This window comes from Thermobia domestica, chromosome 15, assembly GCF_964235325.1.
Source record: "Thermobia domestica chromosome 15, izTheDome1.hap1.1, whole genome shotgun sequence".
NCBI lineage: Eukaryota > Metazoa > Arthropoda > Insecta > Zygentoma > Lepismatidae > Thermobia > Thermobia domestica.
This window is the reverse complement of record NC_137468.1, coordinates 150,549,827-150,576,817: the sequence shown is the minus strand read 5'-3', so window position 1 is coordinate 150,576,817 and position 26,991 is coordinate 150,549,827. Positions and strand designations below refer to the sequence as shown.

Here is a 26,991-nt window from a genome sequence, read left to right as displayed (position 1 = left end):
AAGGTATCTTTGACCAAAATTTGGTAACTCTCGGTCGACTTTTCTTGTCCCCAGGCCGGTCCCGGTAAACGTCCCCTGGAGACCCCCTAGTAAGAAATTTTTTTAAAAAAATCTTCGTCTTGGTCTGGGGCCTAGACCAAGCTACCCGTGAACAAATTTTGAAAAGTTAAGTCCACTCGTCTCGCCCACAGGCCGCACAAAGATAGACAGACAGACACACGAACAAACTCTATTTTATTTATATTAGAAAGGTCAGATCCGCCGTTATTGTATTAGTGCGGTGCTTGAGCGATTGGTCGTAGAAATTCAAACTCCGATGAGTGATAATTTTATAGGCTTGTTTTAATACAAGTTTAAACTCTTTAGTCAGTAGAGAAGAGGGCGTGAATCATGGGTCAGAGTTGATGACAATGGGTTTTGGTGGGTCTGTGGGTCACAGTGGGTATTAGTGGTTTATGGTGGGTGGTGGGTCACAGTGGGTCACGGTGGGTCGTGGGTCACGACGGGTGGTGAGTCAATTGGTCGTGGCTAAAGTTTTCATGGCCCCACGCCCTCTCTGAACTACAGTGTTGAAAGTTAATCAGTGAAAATCAATTGCAATTGATCAATCAATTGAAAGTAATTGCTGTGGAAATCAATTGCAATTGAATCAATTGCCAATTAATTTCAATTGCAATTGAATTACAGAATTCAATTGCAATTACTTTCCACTGCAATTACTTTCAATCGATTGATCAATTGCAATTGATTCTCCTTTATTAATGGCCAACTGCAATTAACAATTAACCATTACTTTTTTCAATTGTTAATTGCAATTAACAATTAAATTTACAGATTAATTGTTAATTGTTAATTCAATTGAAATTTGCCCAACACTGATTACACCGTATAGAAGGCCGATTGAACAGCCAGAAGTATCTGGATATTGTGCAATATGGCTTGCTCCCCGCTCCGAGAAATTTATTTAAAGACGGCATTGTAGAAGTTCAACAAGATCATAGCTCAATACATGATTCTAATCTAATTCAAGCCTGGTTTCAAGAGGAACCCAATGTTGAACTAGTCGACTGGGTTCCAACAGGATCTGAATTGAACCCATTGGAAAATCTATGCGCGGAAGTTACAAAAACTCTACACGAAAATTGGCCTGATCCCCCACCAAGGACAGCTTACGCACTTTGGGAGCTAGTTTCTGACACGTGTGAAGAAATAGCACAGGGAAATCAATATGCCGCTAGCTTGGTTAACTCATTACCAAGAAGCTTAAGATGCGTCATCGAAGCTAACGGCGATTATACGAAATATTAATACCTGAATAAAGATTTGTCTTCATACTCAGGTGACCTTCTAGCTCTTTCAAGAGCTCACTAAGTTTTTCCATTTTTCCTTTAATATTGCTTTCATTGGGACGTTTGCGTTTCGTCGGAATGTGCAATATATATTTATTTCTGCTCATTTGTTTATCCTACACAGATAGTCCAGTGGTTAGCACGTGTGCCTTTGGTGTACGGGGTACCGGGTTCTATTCCCGCTGGAAGAGGATTTTGTTTTTACCTATCTGTGATAATTCTGTGTTCGTGCCCCTGTTGTTAAAGAGGTACTGCTAAAACTATAAAACCGAGTAAAACAATAAAAAATAAAAAAAACAGTTACTGAGGAACGTTCTGTAAGTCAGTTTTGTTTTAATATCTAATGCCTAGCGCGTTCGTTGTTGGGTCTTATAGTCGCGGGTTCAATTCCCGTTAACGGTCCATTAAAATTTTACTTGAACTAGAATTTATTTGCATGAATCACCCTTTTTCTTTAGCCTAAGGACTTAAACGTTGAGAAAAGTATATAGTAAAAATTAAATAAATAATAAGACAGTAATAATGCTATTAATTTGTATCTATCTACATAGGATATAAATGAAAAAGACGTCGTCTATCAGAACAAAAAATGGCTTAACCGTTTGAAATGGTTTTATTAGTTAACACTTTTAGCTACCTCTGACTCATGGGCACCCGAAGGGGCCAGGGTGGGCCTCCCTCTGACTCACGAAATGTATACAAACAGAAATACCAAACATAATATATAGCAACCATGAAGATAGCCCCGTCCTAGAACATTTTAGGGTGCCATACGCGGACTGGCTTATTTTCACGCCATTTTTATTAAATTGCGTATCCTAACAGAGGAAAGGAGTTAAAATTTATGCCAAAAATAGAATATCTCACATTTGTGAGATGAAACTTGACCCCATACCGTTCACGTCGCCAATATCTAGTGGCCCACTTGCCGGTAAATGTCGATCGTCGATATGGCGACGCATCGAAAGACTGCCGCTTGTGTGTCCCTGGCGACAGGATTTCGTCGAGTCGAAACAGACATCTAGAAGAGGGATGTTACAGTTTACCACCACGTAGCGGCGATGACTTCTTTTCGGTCCATCTTTCGATTCGTCGCGGAGAATCGGCAAAGGGACTGAAACGACTTATTGCCAGTCATGTGCATACCTTTATTATTATATATTTGTTTTTCCTGACGAATGTTCCTAAAGTGAGCTCCGGGGTCAAGAGTAACCCATGCTTCTACATCACAAGGTTGCTGTTTCGCGCCGGGAGAACTTTATATATATATTGTAAGTGCTTTTTAGACTCATCTCAATGTAAATGAATCATGCATATAGGCTATTTAACATATTTTGGTGGAGTAATTTTGTAATTCATTGGCATTTCGTCGCATTTCTGCCAGCGCTGGCCCACTGGTGGTATAATTTTCAAAACGGAAGTGGGGGCCGCCGCGGATCGTTGCAGTGGGGCCATTAATTTTTGGCAAGAGGTCGCTAGTTACCCATCGATGGTCCACCTACGCTTACTGCACGGGGTAACTATAAATTACATTTAATTAGGAAATCACTATAGTTGCTATAAGAACTTGTTTTTGAACTTGGTCTGTGTAATACTGGTCTTTTGGGACAAACATTTCCTAAGTTCAACTTCGAGTATCTTCGGGAAACAGTAAACCAAAGATGATAGGTTCTAACCCACAATCCAACGTTCACAATCGAAAATATTCTGTAAATCTGTATTTTCCTCTTTTAAGTGTAATAGGATATGTCGATCTGTTATTAACTGCACTGTAGAAACAATTCATCATTGTAATACTTAAGGATAAAGTATTTCGAAATTATGTATACATGGGAGCACATGGTAGTTGCCTCAATCGATCTATAATCAATGCCCTCAACTTCCTTCGTGCAGTTCAAACCAATTTTCCTGCAACCTGTTACACAACGAAAATTAGTGTAGTTGTCTACTTGTCGAACTGCTGAGCCAAAGGACGAGGGATCGAATCTCGGAGATGAACATGAAAATTATTGTTACTTGCAGAATTATACATTTCACCAATAATAAAATGAGCATTAAAACAGTTTGTGTTTCCGTGGAAAAGTAAGAACTTATTTCAAGTTGAACTTGTGAGCAATGGAGCAAAACGAATTGGGCTCATGGTTGTCCGAATACCTGACGATTTGAATAAGTCATACGACACGACTTTAGTATGGAGTTAAAGAGCCCTCTCATACGTATAAAGAAATCTCACTGACCTAAAATCCATTACGAAATAGGACCTACCAGAAGCTTCAACACGACGTCTGCGTCACTTCGGTGAACGCTGTATCGAAACTTTCTATATAAATTTCACTCACTTGACGTCTAGTCAATGGACCGTACTTGGTTTGTTAGCTAACTATATTAAGAGGTATAGACAAAAATATGCAAAATCCATTTTTTGATTTTGTCAGGAAACGAAGAAAATGTGACGCCCTTATGTTTCAGAATTGTTGAACGTTTTTTGGGGGGAGGGGATTTCACTCATCTACTGTAAGTAGTGACTACTGCTGTTAACCATTGCTTTCTTTCATTTTTCATTTACACATCCTATTATCTTTCAAGTTCGGTTCCACATGCCATTCCATTTAGTTTCATATATTCTGTTCGATTAAATACACATTCCTCAATCTCTTATAATATGTCCAAATTAACAAAATGGTTCTCTTGCTTTCTTTCTAATAATGATGATCTAGATTTCAAGAGAATCAATTTTAAATAAACTTGCAACAAATTTGTTAATTACTACGAGCATTGAGTTCTTCCTCATTATGTGTTCATATATATTCTTCAGTGTTTACATTCTAAGAATAATAAATATTTATGCCAAAATTAGATGTAATTGCAGTATAAAAAGGTTAAGTGGGCAATAAAGCAGTTCAAGCCAACATCTTACTTCAATCTGTATCGTAGATTACAATTACCGTTAAAAGAAATTGAATATTCGCATCCAAAATTGATTTTATCTAGGTAGGATGGATAGGGATGCGCAAGAGACAAGATTTGAGGCCGTCTCGTCTCAACAATATGCTGTAAAAGTGATGTCTCGACTCGACAAATGTATATTTTTCTATTGCAAGAGCTGTGTCTCGACTCGAATTGTGTCAGGAAAATTCTGTCTCGACTCGACTTTGCGCATCCCTATGATGGACAGTTTGAAGAGCCCAGTATTCCAAACTGGCGGTGTAAACAATTACACCATAACGCAACATCTATTTCGGATACAACCATTATTATGCACTTCATTTCACAAGCTTCTTCTTATAATAACTATATCGATTTCCTACTTAAATTCAATTATAGATAATTGTTTCTTATGTAGCAGCTAAAATCTATGCTATACAGTATAAAACAAGTACACATTCAATGTAAATAAATAAAAATGTAAGATATTACAGATTATTGGCATTGCGATTTAATCCGATTTTAAGCAGTACATATTTTCTAAATAATTGTTCAAATTGCTTTATAAGAATCCAGATTATGAGGTATCCTAAGTTTTTGTAATGCAAAATAATACAAGCACACACACACACACACACACACACACACACATATATATATATATATATATATATATATATATATATATATATATATATATATATATATATATATATATATATATATGTGTGTGTGTGTGTGTGTGTGTGTGTGTATTTTAGGGGACTTCCGGGCTTGATCCCCCCTCGAAATTTTATGTTTATTCAAATAAAATATTGTAAAGTGAATGAAATATCTTGTAGAATGTTCACATTTCCAAGAATGAAGTTAGCAAAGCCCCCCGAAATATATATATCATGAATAATTTTCATTTTGGACGTGTGGTTTTAGGTACCGGTACTCAACTGTGTTCACATTTCTCATTTTAGCGTTTTCGTATATGAATTATGCACATGGCGGGCTAGAAAATGTGACAGGGATTTGAAAAGTGTCAGTTCGTCGGATAATGTGTTTCCAATCACTTCACAGTAGCAATTTATATTTATAAAATTTCTCATATATTAAAAAAAAAAAGGAAGAAAAACTCTAACTTTCCGCATGTAGGCTCTAAGCGTCGCCCTTCGTTTCAGAAATGTCAGTAGCAGTACTAAACCCGCTTGACCATAGATGCAAATTACAAGAGATTGTGTTATAATATTGATAATTATATCGCTCCAAGCACAGGTTCCTACTTGGAGGTTTATATATCCATTTTCTGTCGTTTTCAGCAATTTCTACTTAAGATAATGGTTGATTTTGCATATTGGAACTGTGCATGAGGTGTGCAATCAATATTAATCTCAGAAATAAGTAGTTTGATTTCGTTTTTACATTTTCACATCGCTCGGATGACAGTATGGTTTGCAGCTAGTGTCTATATAAAGAACGATGGGAACATGCGACTCCCTGTGTATAGATCTGCGTGAATTGTGACTACTTACTTTTTACTTTTTCTAGGCTTACTTTTTCGGACTTAGTTTCTGCACGAGTTTCCAGCTTTTTGTGAACAGGTGTGTAAAGGAGCAGCACAAAGATCACCCCAAAGAAATTTAAAAAAATATTGGGATATTTTATGAAATGTTGACTGAGGCAAGTTAACTACAATTAAATACGATATTTCAACTAACAGGAATCTTGTTAGTAGTACGATGGTATCCACTACAAACTTTTATAGTCTGGGATCGAACGAGGTCCATCCCGCACCAGAAGTAAGCACTCTTATCACTAAGTCACCCTGTCCCTACTTTGGAGGAAACACTATGATTCTGACAGATGTATCGATATACTAAATATTGTGTGTGATAAACCAACATACAAGAAGGTCAAACGGTCAGAATGTGGGATTCGTGGAGTTTCCTTCGTCCGAAAATGGTAAGTTCGTTTTTCTATGTCAGTTATTCTTAACTGGATGCCCGCGTCTCTTAGGGATTGGGGAAGGACACGTTGACTCAGTGGTAAACACTTGCCTCTGGTACGTGGGGCCTCTGGTTCGATCCTCAGCCAAGAAACTTTGTGTTTGACACCATCGAATCATATGTGGGTTTTCTCTGGATACTGCAATTCCTTCTACATTCTCATTCCATCATATCTTCCATCAACATTCACTTGCCTTAATCATTGTCTCCCTTAGCCTAAAGAGCATAATCGTGGCTCGTTGAAATGAAATACTTCATTTCATTTTACAGGGATTGCTTGCAGTTTGGTGGGTTACCGTTAAGATAGATACCGTTTTTAATAGATAGTACATTATTAGTGTATTATTGATACTATTATTTGTATAGTTTTTAATAGATAGTATTATTGACACTATTATTTGTATGGTAGAAGGAGTCTATGGGGCTTATCATTTTCGAAAGACTAAGAACTACAATTGTACGTTGAGTGTAAGAAATGATTAAGGTAGGAACTAAATTCGATCTGTGAGTCTTTTAGCATTATTAGTCGTATTATGGACAAGAAATAGCTCACATATCTACAAACAAAGAAAACTACAAAGGGTGTTCAAAAGAGTTTTGCACAGTGGTCTGTATTTCTTTTATTTGTTGCAGGAGGAGAACGATTTTTTTTTGTGATCATACTTGGAACATTTAGCTATACACTGAGCCTACTCAGGTAAGTCTCCATTAACTGTGACGCACCTGGTCCAAAGTTCTTTCCATGATGTAAATGCACTTTGGTAAAATTCTGGGGATTGACTTTTACACCATCGCTTGACACAGGAAATAAGGTCTTTCTCACTATCAAATATTTTACCGCGCAGGTGGCCCTTCAGACGTGTTTTGCTTTCATGTTCGGGCAAAAACAACCATGTTTCATCCTGGGTAATGTTGCCGTCAAAACACTGTTTCCACTCTTCAGTAAAGGTCGTCATGAGACCCTCGCACACATCCTTCTTCATCTTTTTCATTTCTCTTGTCAATAATCTAGGGACCCAACGTGCACAGATTTTTCTGTACCCTAGTGACAGTACCACTGATACCACTTTACCCAATACAAACCAGTCATTTCAGCAAGCTGTCGTGTCGTCACACGTCTGTCATTTTGGATGATTTGATTAATGGTCTTCTTATTCACATCACTAACTACCGTGAATGGTCTACCGCATCGTGGATTGTCCAGTAGAGAGAAATCACCTTCTTTAAACCTCTGCAACCACCTCTGGATACTGCTGCGATCCAATGTGTCCCTCCCCATAAACAGGGAACAACTTCCTGTGAATCCATGTGGTAGAGTCATCGCCGGTCTTGAAGAGGAACTCCATCACTGACCGTTGTCGCTATCTGACATCTACTTCACGGTCCATTATGGCTCACCTGTAAATAAAAGAAAACTTTTATATACCAACTTAGCTAAATGTTCCAAGTATGTTCAGAAAAAAATCATTCTCTTCCTGCAAAAAATAAAAAAAAAGTTGAGACCACTGTGCAAAGCTTTTTGAATACCCTTTGTAACAGTGAAATTTGATATTCGACAGTGAAATGTAATATACAACTTGGATATCAAATTTCGCGGTTAGTTTTCTTGGCTTTGGATATGTTCAACTTACATGTATTTTCGTGATAATTCAAACTTTCAACATACGAGTATCAGTCTCTTAGATTTTCGTAAATAACTATGAAGATTATCCTAAATCTTCCAAATAAGTACGTGATCTACTCTGCCTATTCTTCTTTTGTCAATATGTGAAACTACCACCGTTTGCATTGTCTATCTTTCACTATTTTCACGATTCAATAGTTTATTTGATGTATTTCAATAACATAGTATAGCCCTTCTCCCATCAATTTTGACCCCCTCCGTTTCTTATGACGTTCAGCACTTATAACGTTGCACATATACATATTTCCACATCCTCTATCAGTCGCTCTACATCTCATCCCGACACTCGATTAATCCATTTGGACCCCTTACTTGTCAGCCATTATCTTATTGATGGAGGAACAGGGGAAATAATTCTACAATGACTGACAAGTAACACTTCCCAAATGTAATACTCCAATTTTGATAAAATTTGCCAGGTTGATACTACAAAAAATAAACGAACAAGTGTTTTTTTTTATTTTCCGCGGAAAAACTGTCTTAGGGGCAAAAGCCCCCACCCCAAATTCCGAAAGTTGACGACCGAAAGGCAAAAACAAGTGAACCGAAGTGAACGAAATTGTGCACAGATATTGTAGACATAAAATGAGGGAATACGGGTTTCTTATTTTCCTGAAAAAAAAAAAGGAAACCGTTTAGGTGGGACACAGACCCCACCAAACTGATCGTGAAATGTCAAAAGTGTTAGTAAGAGTATGTCAGAAGTGCTTGAAAGACATGAAGAATTGGAACGACACATTGTGTAAGGACAATACGCAAAAAATAAACGGATACATTTTCTTTACTTTCTGCGGAGAAACGGTTTTAAAGGGGAAAAGCCCCCATCCAAAATTTTGAAATTTAAGGCCCAAATCGCAAGAAGAAGTGCAACGAATTGAACGACATTGTGCACAGATATTGCAGATGTAAATGAGGTAATTCAGTTTCGTATTTTTCTGAAAAAAGCTGTTGAGTGAGGCACGGACCTTCTAAACCGTTACTTAAAAATATAAAAATTGCAATTAAGCATACATTAGAAGTTCGCAAAGAATAAGGAGAATTGCAACACAACTTCGTATAGGGACAATTTGAAAAACAATAAATGAAACGTGTTTTAATATTTGCGGAAAAACACTGTTGGGGCCTAGACCCCATCCGAAAAGAAGCAAATAATACCGTAATAGCGCAGGAAGGGGTGGACCGAAGCAAATCAAATTGTGTGTAGATATTATATAGACTTTATGTAAAGTAAGATCTCAAGTGTTACAGATCAACAGCAAACTAGAAATAAATCAACATTTGTTTTTGTTTATGCGCAAAAACACTGTAAGGGTTAAAAGTGCCTCCTGAAATACTATAAAATACACTATACTCTTTGTGCTTGTAGTTGATATGCCAAATTTCAATTAATCGGATGTAGACACGACACTTGTGAAACACGAAAGGCCTTATTTTACATATCCACTATCTATATACAATTTCCTTCGTTTCGGTCCACTCCTCCTGCCACTCAACTCCTCGGTCCACTCAACAGTTTTTTTTTTCCTTTAGGAAAACACGAAACAAGTATTCCCTAATCTTACCTGTACAATATTTGTGCACATTTAATTCACTTCGGTCCACTTCGTTTAGCCTCTCGGGCGTCAACTTTCAAAATTTTGGATGGGAGCTTTTGCCTCATAAAACCGTTTTTCCGCAGAAAATAAAAAACTGGTATTCGTTTATTTTTGCGCATTGGCCATACAGCTTCGTTGCAATTCTTTATATCGTTTACACATATCTGACATACTGTTACTTGAACTTTTGATATTCGGTGATCAAAGATTTGGAGAGGTGCGGTCCCCTCCCAAACGTTTTTTCCAGACAATACGAAAGCCATATTCCCTCATTTTACGTCTAAAATATCTGCGAAATTTCATTCAGGTCGGTTGACTTCTTCTAACCTTTCAGGCGTCAAGTTTCACAATTTTGGGGTGGGTTCTTTTGTCCCCTTAAACCGTTTCTTCACAGGAAATAAAAAACCGCATTCCTTAATTTTTTGTGAATTGTCCATACACAAAGTTTCGTTGCATTTCTTCATGTCCTGTACACATCGGACATACTCTTACTAGCACTTTTGGCATTTCGTGAAAGAATGTTTGGAGGGGTCCGTACCTCACCCAACCGATTTTTCCAGAAAAATTCGAACACTGTATTCCCTCATTTTATGTGTACAATTTCATTAAGTTCGGTTCATTTATTATTAGCTTTCTGGCGTCAACTTTCAAAATTTTGGGTGTGATCTTTTGCCCCTTAAAACCGTTCCCTCGCAGAATATAAAAACCCTTATTCATTTAGTTTTTTGGGGTTTGTCTTTGCGCAAAGTTTCGTTGCAATTCATCATGTCCTTTACACACATCTGACATACTGTTACTGCCACTTTTGATATTCTGTGATCAAAGATTTGAAGGGGTCCGTGCTCCACCTAACCGTTTTTTCCAGACAATACGAAACCCGTATACCCTCGTTTAATGTTTACACTATCTCTGCCAAATTTCATTCATTTCGGTTCACCTTTTCTTACCTTTGGGCGTGAAATTTCTAAATTTTGGGGTGTGTTCTTTTGCATCTGAAACCGATTTTCCACAGGAAACGTATTCCTTTATTTTTTCGTATTGTCCATATACAAAATTTCGTTGCAATTCTTTATGTCCTGTACACACATCTGACATACTGTTACTACCACTTTTAATATTTCATGATCAAATGTTTGGAGGGTTCCGTGTCCCATCCTACCCTTTTTTTCAAGAATATATGAAACCCATATTCTCTCATTTTATGTGTGCCATATCTCTGTACAATTTCATTCATTTCAGTTCACTTCTTTTTGCCTTTCGGGCATCAACTTTCAAAGGTGGGGACTTTTGCACCCTAAAACCGTTTCTTCGCAGAAAATAAAAAAACAGTGTTCGTTTATTTTTTGCGTATTGTCCATACACAAAACTTAGTTGGAATTCTTCATATCCTTTACACACATCTGACATACTGATACTAGCTCTTTTGATATTCCGTGATCAAAGGTTTGTATGGGTCCGTGCCCCACCTAACCGTCTTTTCCAGGAAAATATGAAACCCGTATTCCCTCATTTTGTGTCTACAATATCTGTACAAAATTTCATTCATTTTGGTTTACTTCTTACCTTTCGGGCGTCAACTTTCAAAATTTTGGATGGCGTTCTTTTGCACATGAAACCCATTTTCCCCAGAAAATAAAACAAACCGTTTTCCTTTATTTTTTGTGTTGTCCATGCACAAGGTTTCCTTGCAATTCTTCATGTCCTTTACACATATCTGACATAATGTTACTGGCACGTTTGATTTTTCGTGATCAAAAGTATGGACGGGTCTTTGCCCCACTCAACCGTTTTATCCAGAAAAATACGAAACCCGTATCCTCATTTTACGTCTGCAATATCTGTGCACAATTTCATTAAATTCGGTTCCCCTCTTCTTGCCTCCTTTGCCTAATTTTCAACATTTTGGGTGAGTGCTTTTGCCCCCTAAAACCGTTTTTTCGAAGAACATAAAAACCCGTATTCGTTTATATTTTGCGTATTGTCCATACACGAAGTTATGTTGCAATTTTTCATGTCCTTTACACACATCTGACATATTGTTACTAGAACTTTTGATATTTCGTGATCAAATGTTTGCAGGGGTCCGTGCCCCTCAACCCTATTTTCAAGGAAAATGCGAAACCGTATTCCTTCATTTTGTGTCTAGAATATCTGTGAACAATTTCATTCACTTGGGTTCACTTCTTTTTGCCTTTCGGGCGTCAACTTTAAAAGTTTTAAGTGTGGGTTTTGCTCCGTAAAACCGTTTCTTCGCAGAAAATAAAATAACAGTATTCGTTTATTATTTTGCGTATTGTCCATACACAAATCCTAGTTGCAATTCTTCATATCCTTTATACATATCTGACATACTGTTACTAGCTCTTTGGATATTCCGTGATCAAAGGTTTGTAGGTGTTCGTGCCCCACTCAACCATTTTTTCCAGGAAAATACGAAACCCGTATTCCCTCATTTTACGTTTCCAATATCTGTGCCCAATTTCGTTCACTTCGGTTCAGTTTTTCTTGCCTTTCGGGTGTCAACTTTCTAAATTTTTGTGTGGGTTTTATATTAAAACTTTACATTATGTAACGTTTTTCTTTTTATGAGATTATTTTTTTGGGGGAAAGAGAAATGCTTTCCTCTGGTATCTGTTTGTTGCCATTCGTTTTGTTTGAACTGCTTAAGTAGGATCATTTTGTAACTTTTGATGTCATCCAACTCTGTCACAATAATAAAATTGTCATTTTTAAGAATTTGTTTTATTCTCTTATTTGCAGTTTGCCACACTGATATATTTGTTACAAAATTGAAGTTTGTTCCTACGCCTTTCAAATTCGCAACCAACCCAACCGCCGAGATTTTTGGGTTGCCTGCTATTGCAGGAAAAGGGGAATAGCAGGTGGTAATGCACTTTGAGAGTTGTGTATACATTGTGCTGATAATCTATTGCTTCCTACCGTCGAAGACAGAGGTAGTCGAAACAAAAAAACGAAAAGTATCGACAGCCAAGCAAGCGTCACTTGTACTTACTTCAGACGGTGTTAAGTCTTCTTTAGAAGCACCAAGTGAAGGTCAGTTACCTCCCAAGGTTACTTTAGCAGTTCCTACTCAACCATAGTATTTACGTTTTTGGTGTTTTATTTTCGTATTGATACGAGTGACTTCTCTGTTCCTCGTTCTCCAAGATGTTTGTATATTGGTGCTTGTACATTCCCCAGTTTTTTTACTCGGTATCTTATGTTTCCCTTTCATTTTGCAATACTTAACTTTAACAAATCTGTCAGCATTCTTAAATTTACTGCTTTACAGGACTTTTTACGTTGTCATTCCATTGATGTTTGCTTCTCACAGGAAGTTGGTATTGCATCCTTTGTGACTATTAACGGCTATAATGTTTATAATAGTTTCACTTACAAAGCTACATTTAGAGCCATTCTTGTTCATCAAGGTATACAGTTTGACAGTGTTATTACCATCCATCTGGCTTAATTAGTAGTATGATAGGAGATGTCAAAATTTTGAACTTGTACTCACCTTCGGGGAATAATCAAAAGGCTCCTGCAACGAATTTTTCGAAACAGTGGTTGCCCAGGAATGTGCCGAAAATTATGACGGTCTTATTGACGGGGTGATTTTAATTGTGTCATACATCAATCACAGCAAATTCTGGACTACAATTATTTTGCTACTCCGCACAGGTTGGTAACAGGCCTTGGTTTAAAAGACTGTTAGATTACGTTACATCCGGCTTCCCCAGTTTTTACCTTTTTCACGCATACAAGCTCGTCCAGGATAGATTGTCTCTTTCGTTTTTCAACCTCTGCTTCGCGGGCTACTTCATATGCAAATTTCCTCCACATGTGTTTCTGATCATTTTGTACCACATTTAAGTATTCTTTTAAACGTTAACAAAATATCAAGAGGCAGACGTCTCTGGTATCTCAATACATCTATTCAAGAGGAAAAATAATATGTACAAAAGTTTACCGACACCTGGCATTGCCTCGTTCAGCGGCGTTCTCCTTGTAAGACTATTGCTGACTATTGGAAATACGATGTTAAACGCACGCTTCGTTATATGTCTATTTCCTATTGCAAAGCTAAGGTGCAGGCTTTCACTCAAATGTATAATTTTTATTATGGTGTGCTACATAATTTATATACTCTGGTCTCTGATGCAAGAGAGAATCAGGCAGTTGTGCGTTCCGTCCAATTGACGAAGCAGTACGTGTGAGGCACGTATGACGTTCACATTGAAAAATTTGAGGATTGAGGAGCAGATTTCTGACTGCGCAAGAGGTTAAACCGGATCAAATTCATCGTCGGATGGTGGCCGTAATAGGGAGGAGACTGAAGTCAGTGAAAAAATAGAGCTCCCGTCTTAGTGAAGGCCAGGAGAGTTTGAGTGATGGCCCGAGATCAGGCCAGTCAAACACGGTAATCACGGGAGAACTCATCGACAAAGTGAACGACCTGGTGAGAAGTGATTGGCGAGTTACAATGCGAATGTTGGCAGAGATAGTAGAGGCCAGTGTTAGAACAGTGTGTACAATTGTACACGGCACGTTGGGTTACCGGAAAGTGTGCTGGCAATGGGTTCCGAAGATGCTCAGTGAACCGCAAAAGGAACTCCATATAGGGCTAGCACTGCAACACCTGTTCTGGTATCATGAAGAACTCGCATTCCTGAAGCGGATTGTCGCTGGTGACGAGAGCTGGTGCCATAACTTCGAACCAGAGATAAAACAAGACATCATGCAATGGAATCATGCGTCGTCACCTCCTTTTAAAAAATTCAAACCTGTGCCCTCAGTGATGTGTACTGTGAGACACTCCGTAGCTCACGCAAGTCCATGAAGAGCAAACGGAGGGATTGATTCTGCTCCAAGATAAAGCTCGTCTACACGTCTTCTAGGTTACATAGAGTGTACTGGAGAAGTTCAAGTGGGAGTAGCTATGGAGCTATGGAGCATCGGCCCAACAGCCCGGACATGTCACCCTGTGACTTCAATCTGTTTGGTCCGCTAAAACAACATCTCAAAGGGAAGCGGTTCAACTCGGACTACGAACTGAAGGTGACAGTGGTGGACTGGCAGCTGTCACAGCCACAGGAATTCCGGGAAAAGATAATCCTTCGGCTTGTGAAATAGTGGGATAGTTATGCCCAGGTCTCTGGTGATTACTTTTGAATGAAGACTTCGATTATATTATGAAAAACAAATTTGAGATCATCATGTATGATGCGATGAAGTGAACAACGTGACATACCCAGCGATACAGCCTGTCGCTTAGTGGATCGCTTCGGACTAAGAAGAACTGCCCCTTTCACTGTGTCTACGTTTTACGGAGTTCGAACTGAGCGTGGGAGATCAGGTGGTTTCGTTCTCATCACAGATCCAGTACTTCTGAACACTTCAACTCATCGCAGTATTGAGTTTCAATCTGGGACTGTACCTCAGCGTTCGACATTAAACTTTCGACGGAAAAGACGTTGAACCATGACCATGGAATCATTGTTTCTAAAGAACTGCTTGACCGCGAATACACGATGCTCTACGCTCTAACGCTCCGTAGCGACTGAAACTGCATTGTCTCAGCTGTCTGCCAACAGTCGCTCAAAATAAATACCCCTCCTCGTCGCCGAGTACTAGCGGTTAATAAGCATGCGTTTCCTCTGCCCCACCCTGTATTATTACTACAATTTTTAGCGACTTTTTAATTTCAAACACCAGTCATTTTGTCTCTTGTTTAGTGTCTTTTTGTGTCATCGTTTTGGCTCAATTGTAGAGCGCTCACTTCTGGACCGTGGAATTTCTGGTTCGATCGCATCTGGCTAAGTTCGATCCGCACTGTCTTCGTGGTGGACAAACACGTGGGTTTTCTGAGGGTTCTCCAGTTTTTCTCTTACTTTATTCATTCTACCATTTCATTCATCAACATTAACATTGTCACAATTTGTCTCGTTGCATAATTGTAGGACGCTGAACTCAAAATAGAAAAGAAAATCGCCAGTCATGGTAGCTCAGTACGGCAATTGGAAACCAAAATTCCGGAGGTTGAACCAACAACACTAATCACTTGTTTGTTTCAACTCAGTAATGTAATTAAAAAAAACTAGCAAAATATTTAGTAATATTTGATCTGTAGCATAATATTACAAGTTTCTACAACATAGAAGCAATAAAATAATATTAAATAAAATATGAACATTGTTTTACCTGGATATTGCTTATAATCCAATGAAGGTTATACGTATCATTTTTTCCTGTGTCTAAGTCAATCATCACTATTGCATACTTCGTACCCTGTAATGGAATTACAGTTCTTAATTTTCTCAGCCTTCCTTACATACGTACGGGGTGGCCAATAATTATGTACTTGATGTTTGACTGACTGTAGCGTTTGTAATTCTGGACAAAAGTTTCAATATGGCAACACTGTGTGGCCTGAGAGTGGACTTGGAACCGTTCATGATATACTAGTGCGAGAATGGCTGAACGAAACATTTTCGAACCACTGGGTCGGTTGACGTGAGTCTGTGGAGTGGTTAGGGCAATCTCTCAATTTTAACCACCTGTTTTTTTCTTATGGAGTGTTTTAAAGGAAAAAGTGTATCAACATCATATACACAATTTGGTCGAACTACGGGAAGCTATCACGGAAGAGTACCCTAGGATTCCAGTACGGGTCTGTCGAACTGCTTGTCACAACGTTGCTCTTCGTGTCCAGACATGTATCGATTTGGATAGCACATTGGTGGGCCATGCCTGGACAACAGATTAAAATTCTTGTAAGGCGAGGTACGAGAGTAATCTGTTTATGTTCTAGTTACGTTACTAGTTTCTTTACCACACTCTTTGAAAAAAATATACATAATTGTGGGCCACCCTGTATATTACTAAGAGAGGTATATTTTATATAGGATATATCAAATAGATGGATCCAATTTCAAAACTCAAATCATGCAAGTGAAATGAGTTAAAATAATTATAGAAGTTGCAAATAGTTTAATGAGTCAAATTTTACGCGGCATGTTATAAGTGTTCTATATCCCCTCGACTGACAACACCGAAGCATTAGATGAATTATGCCCCAATTGCTGACTGCCTAACAATGAATTCACTGCTGCTATGGTCAGGGGCGGATCCAGGACGGACTTCTGGGGGGCGGTGGGTTGTAATACTGTTACTTAGAGCTACTTTTAAGAGATCTGGGATGGGTTTTATTTATATACATATATAAAATAAGATCGCCCTCTTCTGGGAGGGTGATCACTCCTGGATCCGCCCCTGGCTATGATTCTCCTCTGAGGTCATCTATGTCGGTTGATAACGAAGGCACAATACCACAGTTTTTTCATGTAATCTCAAGAGAAGAAATCGCATGGTGTGATGTCTGGAAACCTTTGTGTCCATGAATGTAATGCAACAGTTTGTTTACAAGAGTTGTTGGTACCAACGACGAATGCTCTTAGCTGTTGACGGATTAATACCATAACACTGTATAAATACCTGCTGCACCGCAATTACAGAGTGAGCCCTGTACAATTTCAAAGCAGAGAAAGTTTCCTGTTGCGGAGTCACCATTTTAACATGAAATAGTTCTTTGTAACTCGAATAAACCGTTCGATTTAATGAAAATTTAGTGGCAATTATTCCGCACGTACACAGGAGGGGTCCTTGGGGTACACACTCTCCAAAATCCCGAGTTTTCTGAAAATTTAGCCTAATTTTGGAGGAGATTTTACAAATTTGAATAAAATTTATCCTCATATTGAATTTGGATCTCCCGAAAAGCTTTGAATCCCTCCCGAAATAAATCCGTGCTTTGAAACCTAGTTGTTGCGTTCAGTTATTCGACTAGTGTTGCATTCGGAGAGACATGTTCCACAGGTAATTATAAACCCTATGACGTGCCCTTTCATATGATATGCATGTCAATCATGGTCGACTCGTCATTGCAGGGAATATAGAACTCGGAAATTGAGTAATTGTTTTGATCAGGGCCGTCCGGGGGGGGGGTGGAAGGGGATGGCCCCGGGTGCCGAAGTAAAGGGGCGAAAAAGGGAAAAAAGATAGGAAAATTGCTTGTAATATATGTATGGGGGCTCCGTCGTATACTATCGCCCTGGGCGCTGATTTTCCACGGCACGGCCCTGGTTTCGATATACGATGAATTCCCGAAACAGGTTATTGATTGTTTGAAATTTACATACTTTCAGGTATGAAAATTTTTGTTTACTGCAGTTTTGTTTTGATTTGCATCACATTAATAGATTAAGGTATATAGTAAACATAAGTTATTTGTTAAAAATCCTTTTTTTTTTTTTTTTTTGTGAATCAATACGTGAATTGTTTCTAATATTTATTTTAGTTATTGATTTTTGTGTATCAACACGTTTCATCTTAAAATTTCGAAAAAATTGGCTCAAACCAGCGTTGGCTCCTTCATTGCCAGATACGACCTTACAGTGGTGATCACTAGATCAACTTATACGAGATAGTTAATCAAACTACATTTGCGTCTAATCTCGCTCAGAGCAAGGGGGAAGCTGGAGTCTTCCGCCTGTGTGAAGTTGGCCCCCCAAAAGTTTGAGCTACACGAGATATTTATTGGGCCAGAAAGTACTTCATTTGGGCTGTTTGGGTTAGCAACTTTTAGCGTTTGGGCTACTCTTGAAACAAAGTTACAGCCTCCCAAAGTTTGAGGGGCCAACTTCACGTTAGCCCCTCAAGTGTTTGGGCCAGACGAGATTTTATTGGGCTGGATAGTACTTCGTTTGGGCTGATTCGGTCAGCAACTTTTAGCGTTTGGGCTAATATAGTTTCCGAAATATGGGCTATTAAACTTTTTGAAAAGTGATTTTCCTGCTTCTTTTGTCGGGGCCAACTTCACTAATATGATATTTCTAACAAACATGTTTATTGGAATTTACAATACTTTGTGTCGACTAGCAATTTAGGAAGTTTCAAGATTTGGGCTGTGTTCGAAACAGAATTAGAACTTCACAAAGTTTGGGGGGACAACTTCACATTAGTCCCCAAGTGATTGGGCCAGACGAGATTTTTATTGGGCTGGATAGTACTTCGTTTGGGCTGATTGGGTGAGCAACTTTTAGCGTTTTGGCTATTATAGATTCCGAAATATGGGCTATTAAACTTTTTGAAAAGTGATTTTCTTGCTTCTTTGTCGGGGTCAACTTCACTAATATGATATTTCTGACAAACATGTTTATTGGAATTTACAGTACTTTGTGTCGACTAGCAATTTAGTAAGTTTCAAGATTTGGGCTGTTTTCGAAACAGAATTAGAGCTTCACAAAATTTGGGGGGCCAACTTCACATTAGCCCCCAAGTGATTGGGCCAGACGAGATTTTTATTGGGCTGGATAGCACTTCTTTTGGGCTGATTGGGTCAGCAACTTTTAGCGTTTTCGCTATTATAGTTTCCGAAATATGGGCTATTAAACTTTTTGAAAAGTGATTTTCCTGCTTCTTTTGTCGGAGCCAACTTCACTAATATGATATTTCTGACAAACATGTTTATTGGAATTTACAGTACTTTGTGTCGTCTAGCAATTTAGTAAGTTTCAAGATTTGGGCTGTGTTGGAAAGAGAATTAGAGCTTCACAAAGTTTGGGGGACCAACTTCACATTAGCCCCCAAGTGATTGGGCCAGACGAGATTTTTATTGGGCTGGATAGTAGTTCGTTTGAGCTGATTGGGTCAGTTACTTTTTGCGTTTGGGCTTTTATAGTTTCCGAGATATGGGCTATTAAACCCTTTGAAAAGTTACTTTCCTGCTTCTTTTGTCGGGGCCAGCTTCACTAATATGATATTTCTGACAAACATGTTTATTGGAATTTACCGTACTTTGTGTCGACTAGCAATTTAGGAAGTTTCAAGATTTGGGCTGTGTTCGAAACAGAATTAGAACTTCACAAAGTTTGGGGGGACAACTTCACATTAGTCCCCAAGTGATTGGGCCAGACGAGATTTTTATTGGGCTGGATAGTACTTCGTTTGGGCTGATTGGGTGAGCAACTTTTAGCGTTTTGGCTATTATAGATTCCGAAATATGGGCTATTAAACTTTTTGAAAAGTGATTTTCTTGCTTCTTTGTCGGGGTCAACTTCACTAATATGATATTTCTGACAAACATGTTTATTGGAATTTACAGTACTTTGTGTCGACTAGCAATTTAGTAAGTTTCAAGATTTGGGCTGTTTTCGAAACAGAATTAGAGCTTCACAAAATTTGGGGGGCCAACTTCACATTAGCCCCCAAGTGATTGGGCCAGACGAGATTTTTATTGGGCTGGATAGCACTTCTTTTGGGCTGATTGGGTCAGCAACTTTTAGCGTTTTCGCTATTATAGTTTCCGAAATATGGGCTATTAAACTCTTTGAAAAGTGGTTTTCATGCTTCTTTTGTCAGGGTTATCTTCACTAATGTGATATTTGTCACAAATACTTTTACTAATTAGTGCAATTTCTCTCTCTCTTTTATTCAGTTCTTTAAATGTTATTTATAATGGAGATTATACTTGTGCCAACTAATTTGAAATAGATTAGGATACCAGTTACTATATACTCAAATATACGATGCTTTCTTCGTCTTTATGTAATACAATTTGGAATTGTTTTTTATAAGATTTTGTCTAATGCTGCCCAACATGCATATATCCAGATTTTAGTATTTCATTATACGAAATCCGGATTTCGGCTTTCGTCATTTCATTATGCGAAGTCCGTTTTCGGTTCTTGACATTTCATTGTCCGAAATTCTAAATTTGGTTTCTGACATTTTATTATCGGACATTCGGATTTCGGTTTCAGTTGAAATTCTAAATCCGGATTTTGTGAATCTGATTTTTTGACAGCGGTAATTTTGTGTAAGTAGTTATCGGCTTTAATCTCCTAAATTTAGACTGGAAAACAATTACTGTCCTAATAAACTGTAAAAGCAATAACTTTACAATTGTTTGGTTATATACGGTGATCTGACCTATGAATAAGACACTGGTGAAAATTATATATACTACATACATAATTGAATTACGTCAAACGTTGAAGAATTATGTCCAAATAATTTTTATATCCATTCATTCTTTCCTTTTTACGTAAGCCTTTCGTGAATACGTGAATAATATATACCTGTGTTTGATACAAAAGCTCCAGGTTTGATTCCCAATGGAGTTTCAAGGAGCATACAATATTGTAACTAGTTTCCTTTATATTATTATTATTATTATTATTATTATTATTATTATTATTATTATTATTATTATTATTATTATTATTATTATTATTATTATTAACAATTCTTTGTAATTTTTAAGCCGAATATTCATCCACATTATATTGTATATAGGAAAAGCAATAAGAAAGCAATCTTTTTTTCTCACTTCGTTTATTTTAAAAGATTACGATGAGCACTTCATGTTTCTAGGGAAGTACTTGAATCCTTCTGCTCCACCTTGCTGAAAACGAAATACAAAATTATGAATTTGAAGTATAAAGCTTTTCTATATTTTTCGCCTATTTATAAAAGTATCAACGCAGGTGGGTCTAGTTTTTGCTGGAGTCTTGGCAGTCTTGGTATTCTTACACATTTAGTCTTGGTTTTGGTCTTGCCGGTCCAGGAGCGTAACAAGGCTGGGGCAACCGGGGCGATGCCCCTGTCCAAAGGCGATCACGGTGCTCACAGGTACAGTCGTAAATAAATGGGAGTCGTAATTACAAGACCTACATTTTAATGGTGACGTTCAGTTTCTCACGGTGCAATTTCACACGGTCCTGTTTATCGGATTAATCATTCTGCAGGTGTCGTGCACTTTCACACGGTCCACCTATTAATCATTTGATTCATCTTGAAAACGCTTTCACTATAGGAGGAGGGAGGACACAGAACGACTGTCAACTAACTAAGAACAGAGAAAGAGCAAACACAAGTTAAATATGAACAATTGCAATTAATACTACAGAGGACAGCTTAGGAAATGTTTCACTTTCACAAAAAGAATAATCAAAATAACCGGAAATTAAAATAACTTACGAACAAGACAGAAAAAAGATAAGCAAACCTAAGTTATAGTAAGGAAGGAGAGAAAATAATAACATAAACAATATGAAATTGAAATTAATAGGAAAAATAATAACAAAAATTATCGCAAATTGAATAGATTTAAACAAAAAAGAATAGCAAATGAAAATAAATAATAAGAACAGAAAAGGAACATAAAAATTGTAATCAGCAGAAATAGGAGATAGAACAATTACAAATTAAAATAAACAAATAATAAAATAAGCAGCACATCAGAGAATTCAGTCAGGAAGTTTAAAAAGCGAAAAAAATGTGCCCGCCCCAAAGCATAGAAAAACGTTGTTATTTGTGAAACACAAAACATTAGCTCTATACTCCAAGGCAGTTTGAAGACGAAACTTGTCGTCTTTATATTTTCCGAGCGAACAATACATTGCTGAGGTAGAACAGTCATACTTCTGTACATCGTCAATCCATTTTGTACAAATCATAGTTCATTATTCCAGGTTTTGAAGATGGGTAGGAGCAAGTTTGAGCGAGTTCTTTTGAAACTCGACTCGACTCGAAACAGACATCTTTAAGCTTGAGTCAAGAACTCGGCTCGAACAATTTCCTCCAACAAATTGAGGTTAAGTTTCGAGTCGAGTTGAGCTAAATCGAGCCAAATTCTGTGTATAATTTCAAGTACTTCCTTCAAGTATCCTACATAGACAATATAATTATTATCAATGATATTACTACTGCTAGAACTTATTATTATTATTATTATTATTATTATTATTATTATTATTATTATTATTATTATTATTATTATTATTATTATTATTATTAACAACTACAACAACAACAACACAGCATATAAAGAGGAAAAAACAGGCGGTTTATATCTGAATACCAAAATGCAAGGCGAGTCTAGGAGGCAATGACACCCTTTACGAGCTTTTCGGTTTGAGTTCCGGAGAAGCAAGTATTCGAGCTCGAGCCAAAGATCATTAAAAGTTATAGGGCATCGGGCAAACATGTTCAAAAATGCTCGGCCCGGATTTAGGGCTGTCAAGGGCTCGAGCTGCTCAGGTCACAGCTCATTCACTATCGAGCTGAACAGAGAAGTTGGCCGAGCTTACAACTCATCCAACCGAGCCGGCTCGAGCCATCGGCTCAGTTGAGCCTAGTCAAACCGAGCCGATGCACTCACTTCAACCCAGCCTGCTCAAGCCATCGGCTCGATTAAGGTAGTATTAATTCAATTGTTCGTATTTATTTTAAATTGTGTTTGCTCAGTTTCTGTTCTTATTTAGTTGACATTTTTCTGTCCTCCCTGCCCTATAGTGAAAGCGGTTTCAGGATGAATCACATGATTAACAGGTGGACCGTGTGAGAATGCACCACACCTGCAGAATGATTAATCCGATAAAGAAGACGGTGCGAAATTGCTCGATAATGAGCACTGTGTGAAACTGTACAGTGCGAAATCGAACGGAATCATTTTAATGGTTTTGGGTGACCACTTCCAACCTCTGCCAAATGTAAATTTAGTACTATTGTAGATATTAATAATGACGAAACTATGTGTCAAAACCTCTTGCATAATGTGTGGAACATAGCATCTTTCTTCACCATTTGTTGTTCCACCGATGTATAGTCCAAACAGTTTATAAGACAACAAAAATCCCTACCTATTACATTGAAACCTATAATTTCCGGCAGCAAAATATCTGAAGCTCTAACCTCTTTGAAATACAGACCAAATATTAATAACCCAGAACAATAAAACTTGATGACCCAATCACCCCAAACGAAATACTATCCAGCCCAATAAAATTTTCGTCAGGTCCAGTCACTTGGAAGGGCTTGAACGTAGCCCCCCCCAAACTTCGTGAAGGTCCAACTATTTCAACTACAGCCCAAATCTTAAAATTTGCTACACTACTAGTCGACACAAAGTATTGCCAATTCTAGTAAACGTATTTGTCAGAAATGTCATATTAGAGAAGTTGGCCTCGACAAAAGAAGCAGGAAAATCACTTTTCAAAAAGTTTAATAGCCCATATTTCGGAAACTATAATAGCCCAAACGCTAAAAGTTGCTGACCCAATCAGCCCAAACGAACTACTATCCAGCCCAATAAAAATCTCGTCTGGCCCAAACACTTGGGGGGCTAACGTGAAGTTGGCCCCCCAAACTTTGTGAAACTCTAATTCTGTTTCGAAAACAGCCCATATCTTGAAACTTCCTAAATTGCTAGTCGACACAAAGTACTGTAAATTCCAATAAACATGTTTGTCAGAAATATCATATTAGTTAAGTTGGCCCCGACAAAAGAAGCAGGAAAAAACCCTTTCAAAAAGTTTAATAGCCCATATTTCGGAAACTATAATAGCCGAAACGCTAAAAGTTGCTGACCCAATCAGCCCAAACGAACTACTATCCAGCCCAATAAAAATCTCGTCTGGCCCAATCACTTGGGGGCTAATGTGAAGTTGGCCCCCCAAACTTTGTAATGCTCTAATTCTGTTTCGAACACAGCCCAAATCTTGAAACTTCCTAAACTGCTAGTCGACACAAAGTATTGTAAATTCCAATAAACGTGTTTATCAGAAATGTCATATTAGTGAAGTAGGCCCCGACAAAAGAAGCAGAAAAATCACTTTTCAAAAGTTTAATAGCCCATATTTCGGAAACTATATTAGCCCAAACGCTAAAAGTTGCTGACCCAATCAGCCCAAACGAAGTACTACCCAGCCCAATAAAAATCTCGTCTGGCCCAAACACTCGGGGGGCTAACGTGAAGTTGGCCCCTCAAACTTTGGGAGGCCGTAACTTTGTTTCCAGAGTAGCCCAAACGCTAAAAGTTGCTAGCCCAAACAGCCCAAATGAAGTACTTTCTGGCCCAATAAATATCTCGTGTAGCCCAAAGTTTTGGGGGGCCAACTTCACACAGGCGAGTCTTCCGAGTTATTACACTGCGCGTTAGCAATGGTTAGTATGCTGTAAATTAACATTTGTTTGTAATATTAATGTGACGCATTGTTCATATGTGACGATCTCATGTTTTTGTGTTGTTTATACATGAGATATTGTTTGTAACTAATATGCTGTGTTACCATTCCTCTATACTAAAGCACCTATAATGCGGTAAAATACAAAGGAATGAAATCTCCATAAGTAGAGTCACGTTTCGGGTTATGTTTAACAGAAGCACGTAAAAGCACAAAATTTACAGGAGAAATAGATGATGCAAGCACTTAGACCTAACATTACGTAACCAAACCTAACTAAACCTAAAGTAATCTAAGCTAACCTGAAGTAACCTAAACTAGCCTAATATAAGCAGAAATATGCGAAATTCTATCATTTTTTGGAAAATTATGCTGGACTCCTACACTAACACAATCTGACATAAACTAACCTAACCTAAAATAATCCAAACTCACATAAACTAACCTAACCTAACCTAACCTAACCTAATCTAACAAAAACTAACCTAATATGAAGAAAAATGGATATAGTATACTACAGTTCCTCATCATTTTCCGAGGACTCACGATGTTCAGTCTTTTACGGATTATTCATTGAGGATCTAGGAACTTGAAAATGGGGTAACAAAGCGACTTTCATTTACTTATCGACTGAAACTTGTACATGACATACCACGACATGCGCCTCTGTAGTGCCCTTGTACTTTATATTTCACTATGTGTGTGTGGAGGGGGGGGGGACTTGAACGCATATTGCATGTCTTGTGTTCGTGGATAGTTCTTACTGTTGCATTACGTACAAACGTGATGGTATTTCATGTAGAAGTTGTAATAGCACACATAAGAAACGCAGATGACTCATACTGCACATTTCAGTGTGAGTACAACATGATCTGTGTTTCTTATGTGTTCTATTACCACCTGTACATGACACACCACCATTTCTGTATGTGGTGCAAGAGTAAGAACTGTCCTCGAGTACGGAACCACGATGAGGAACTGTTGTATACTATTACCCTTACACTGTTCTCTTCCATTTTCGAAAGTATTCTTAAAACACTTTTAATTTTAGCCTGCCTGAAAATAAAGCTGCACGTAAATTTGGGATATTTTTAACAGCATTGGTAATTTCACTTGCAAATGGTATCGTTATACTAAGATGCTCTAATCACTTTCAATAGTAATATATACAGTATCCCTGAGAATCATGTGTAGTAGGTACTGAATATATGTATTGTTCATTGAACACTACTTAACAAAAGTCAAAACGAAACTAAAGTCAAGGTGATTTAGTGCTACTTGAACTCACCTTATCTGCATCAGGGTATGTGATAGTTGGTTCAGGGTTAAAATCATTTGTACGCGCTACAACATCGCAATTGGTATTGTCTATAGTAACGCAAGGAAAATCTAATATGATAAAATTCAATTCAAGGCACGAATCTTTGATTTCTTTGCGAGAACATTTGTTGCTTTTTGCATAAATAAGATCAGGTTGTAGGCAAACTAGAAACACAAATAATGCAAAATTCATATTCCTTTTGCAAAATTTTGCTCAATTTTACCCTCTTCAAAGCTACTTCAAGGAGCTACCAATCACAGTGAGTTTATTTGTTGCCTTCTCGTTCCTTTCAAATAGTTGGGCATGTACTCAATTTTTAAACACAGATAACCAGAATAAGTTAATTATTAACATATATTAATGCCCGGTTGCACCAACCGAAGATTAAGATCGGATAAGATAATCCATTGATTATTTTTATCTTTGGATAAGAATCTTACATCGTTGCACCAACAGTTTGTGAGAAAGGATTAACTTATCCACGAGTAATCGGAAGCTGTATAAAACTATGACGTTTATGGCATGACGTCATGCGATATCATGCATTTGATTGGCTAAAACAGTGCAGTAACAACTGAAAACTGATTCGCGTAGCATGTGGTAACTTTTGTACTAGATATGGGAAAAAAGCGGGTAAAGTTTACTGCTCGGGAAGGCAAATATGTTTTAATGCTTTTGGACAAACATATCCTTTAACAAATGATAATAATAATAAAGTCATATCAAATACTAAAAAGAAGCTGTTTCTGATATTCCAAAATATATCGCTTTTTTTTTTTTTTGGATAAGCGGAATGACGTGGAAGATCAACCGGCGAGAGCTCATGTAGTTCGGATCTTACATTAAGCTGTAGGACCGCATCTTATATAGCCTCGCTGCTAAAACGGATGCTAAACTCCAAACCAAATCCAATATAGATATCTAAGGTCCAAATATTAAATTGAAAAAAAAATAGAAGAATAGCTTTTTCTAGCAGATCAAACTCCTTTATCCGGCTGTTAAGAGACATTTTCAAGTAAGGGTGGTTAGTCCATTTTTCTTAAATAATTTTTGACTACAAACTACGCTAAGTTTCACACAAATACCGTCTTGTTTAA

At 37.7% G+C, this 26,991-nt stretch overlaps 1 protein-coding gene across 1 annotated transcript in view; it reads right to left on the bottom strand.

The window, feature by feature from the left end:
* Nucleotides 1–26,573, bottom strand: part of LOC145671917 (protein D2-like) — a 62,042-nt gene extending 35,469 nt beyond the window's left edge. Inside the window, exons 1-2 of the mRNA XM_081741125.1 lie at nt 25,862–26,573; nt 15,749–15,835 (exon numbers count right to left, since the gene is read on the bottom strand). Coding sequence (XP_081597251.1) covers nt 15,749–15,835; nt 25,862–26,086 — 312 coding nt within the window. The 5' untranslated portion in view covers nt 26,087–26,573. The remainder of the gene's footprint in view (nt 1–15,748; nt 15,836–25,861) is intronic.
* Between the last annotated feature and the right edge of the window lie 418 nt (nt 26,574–26,991).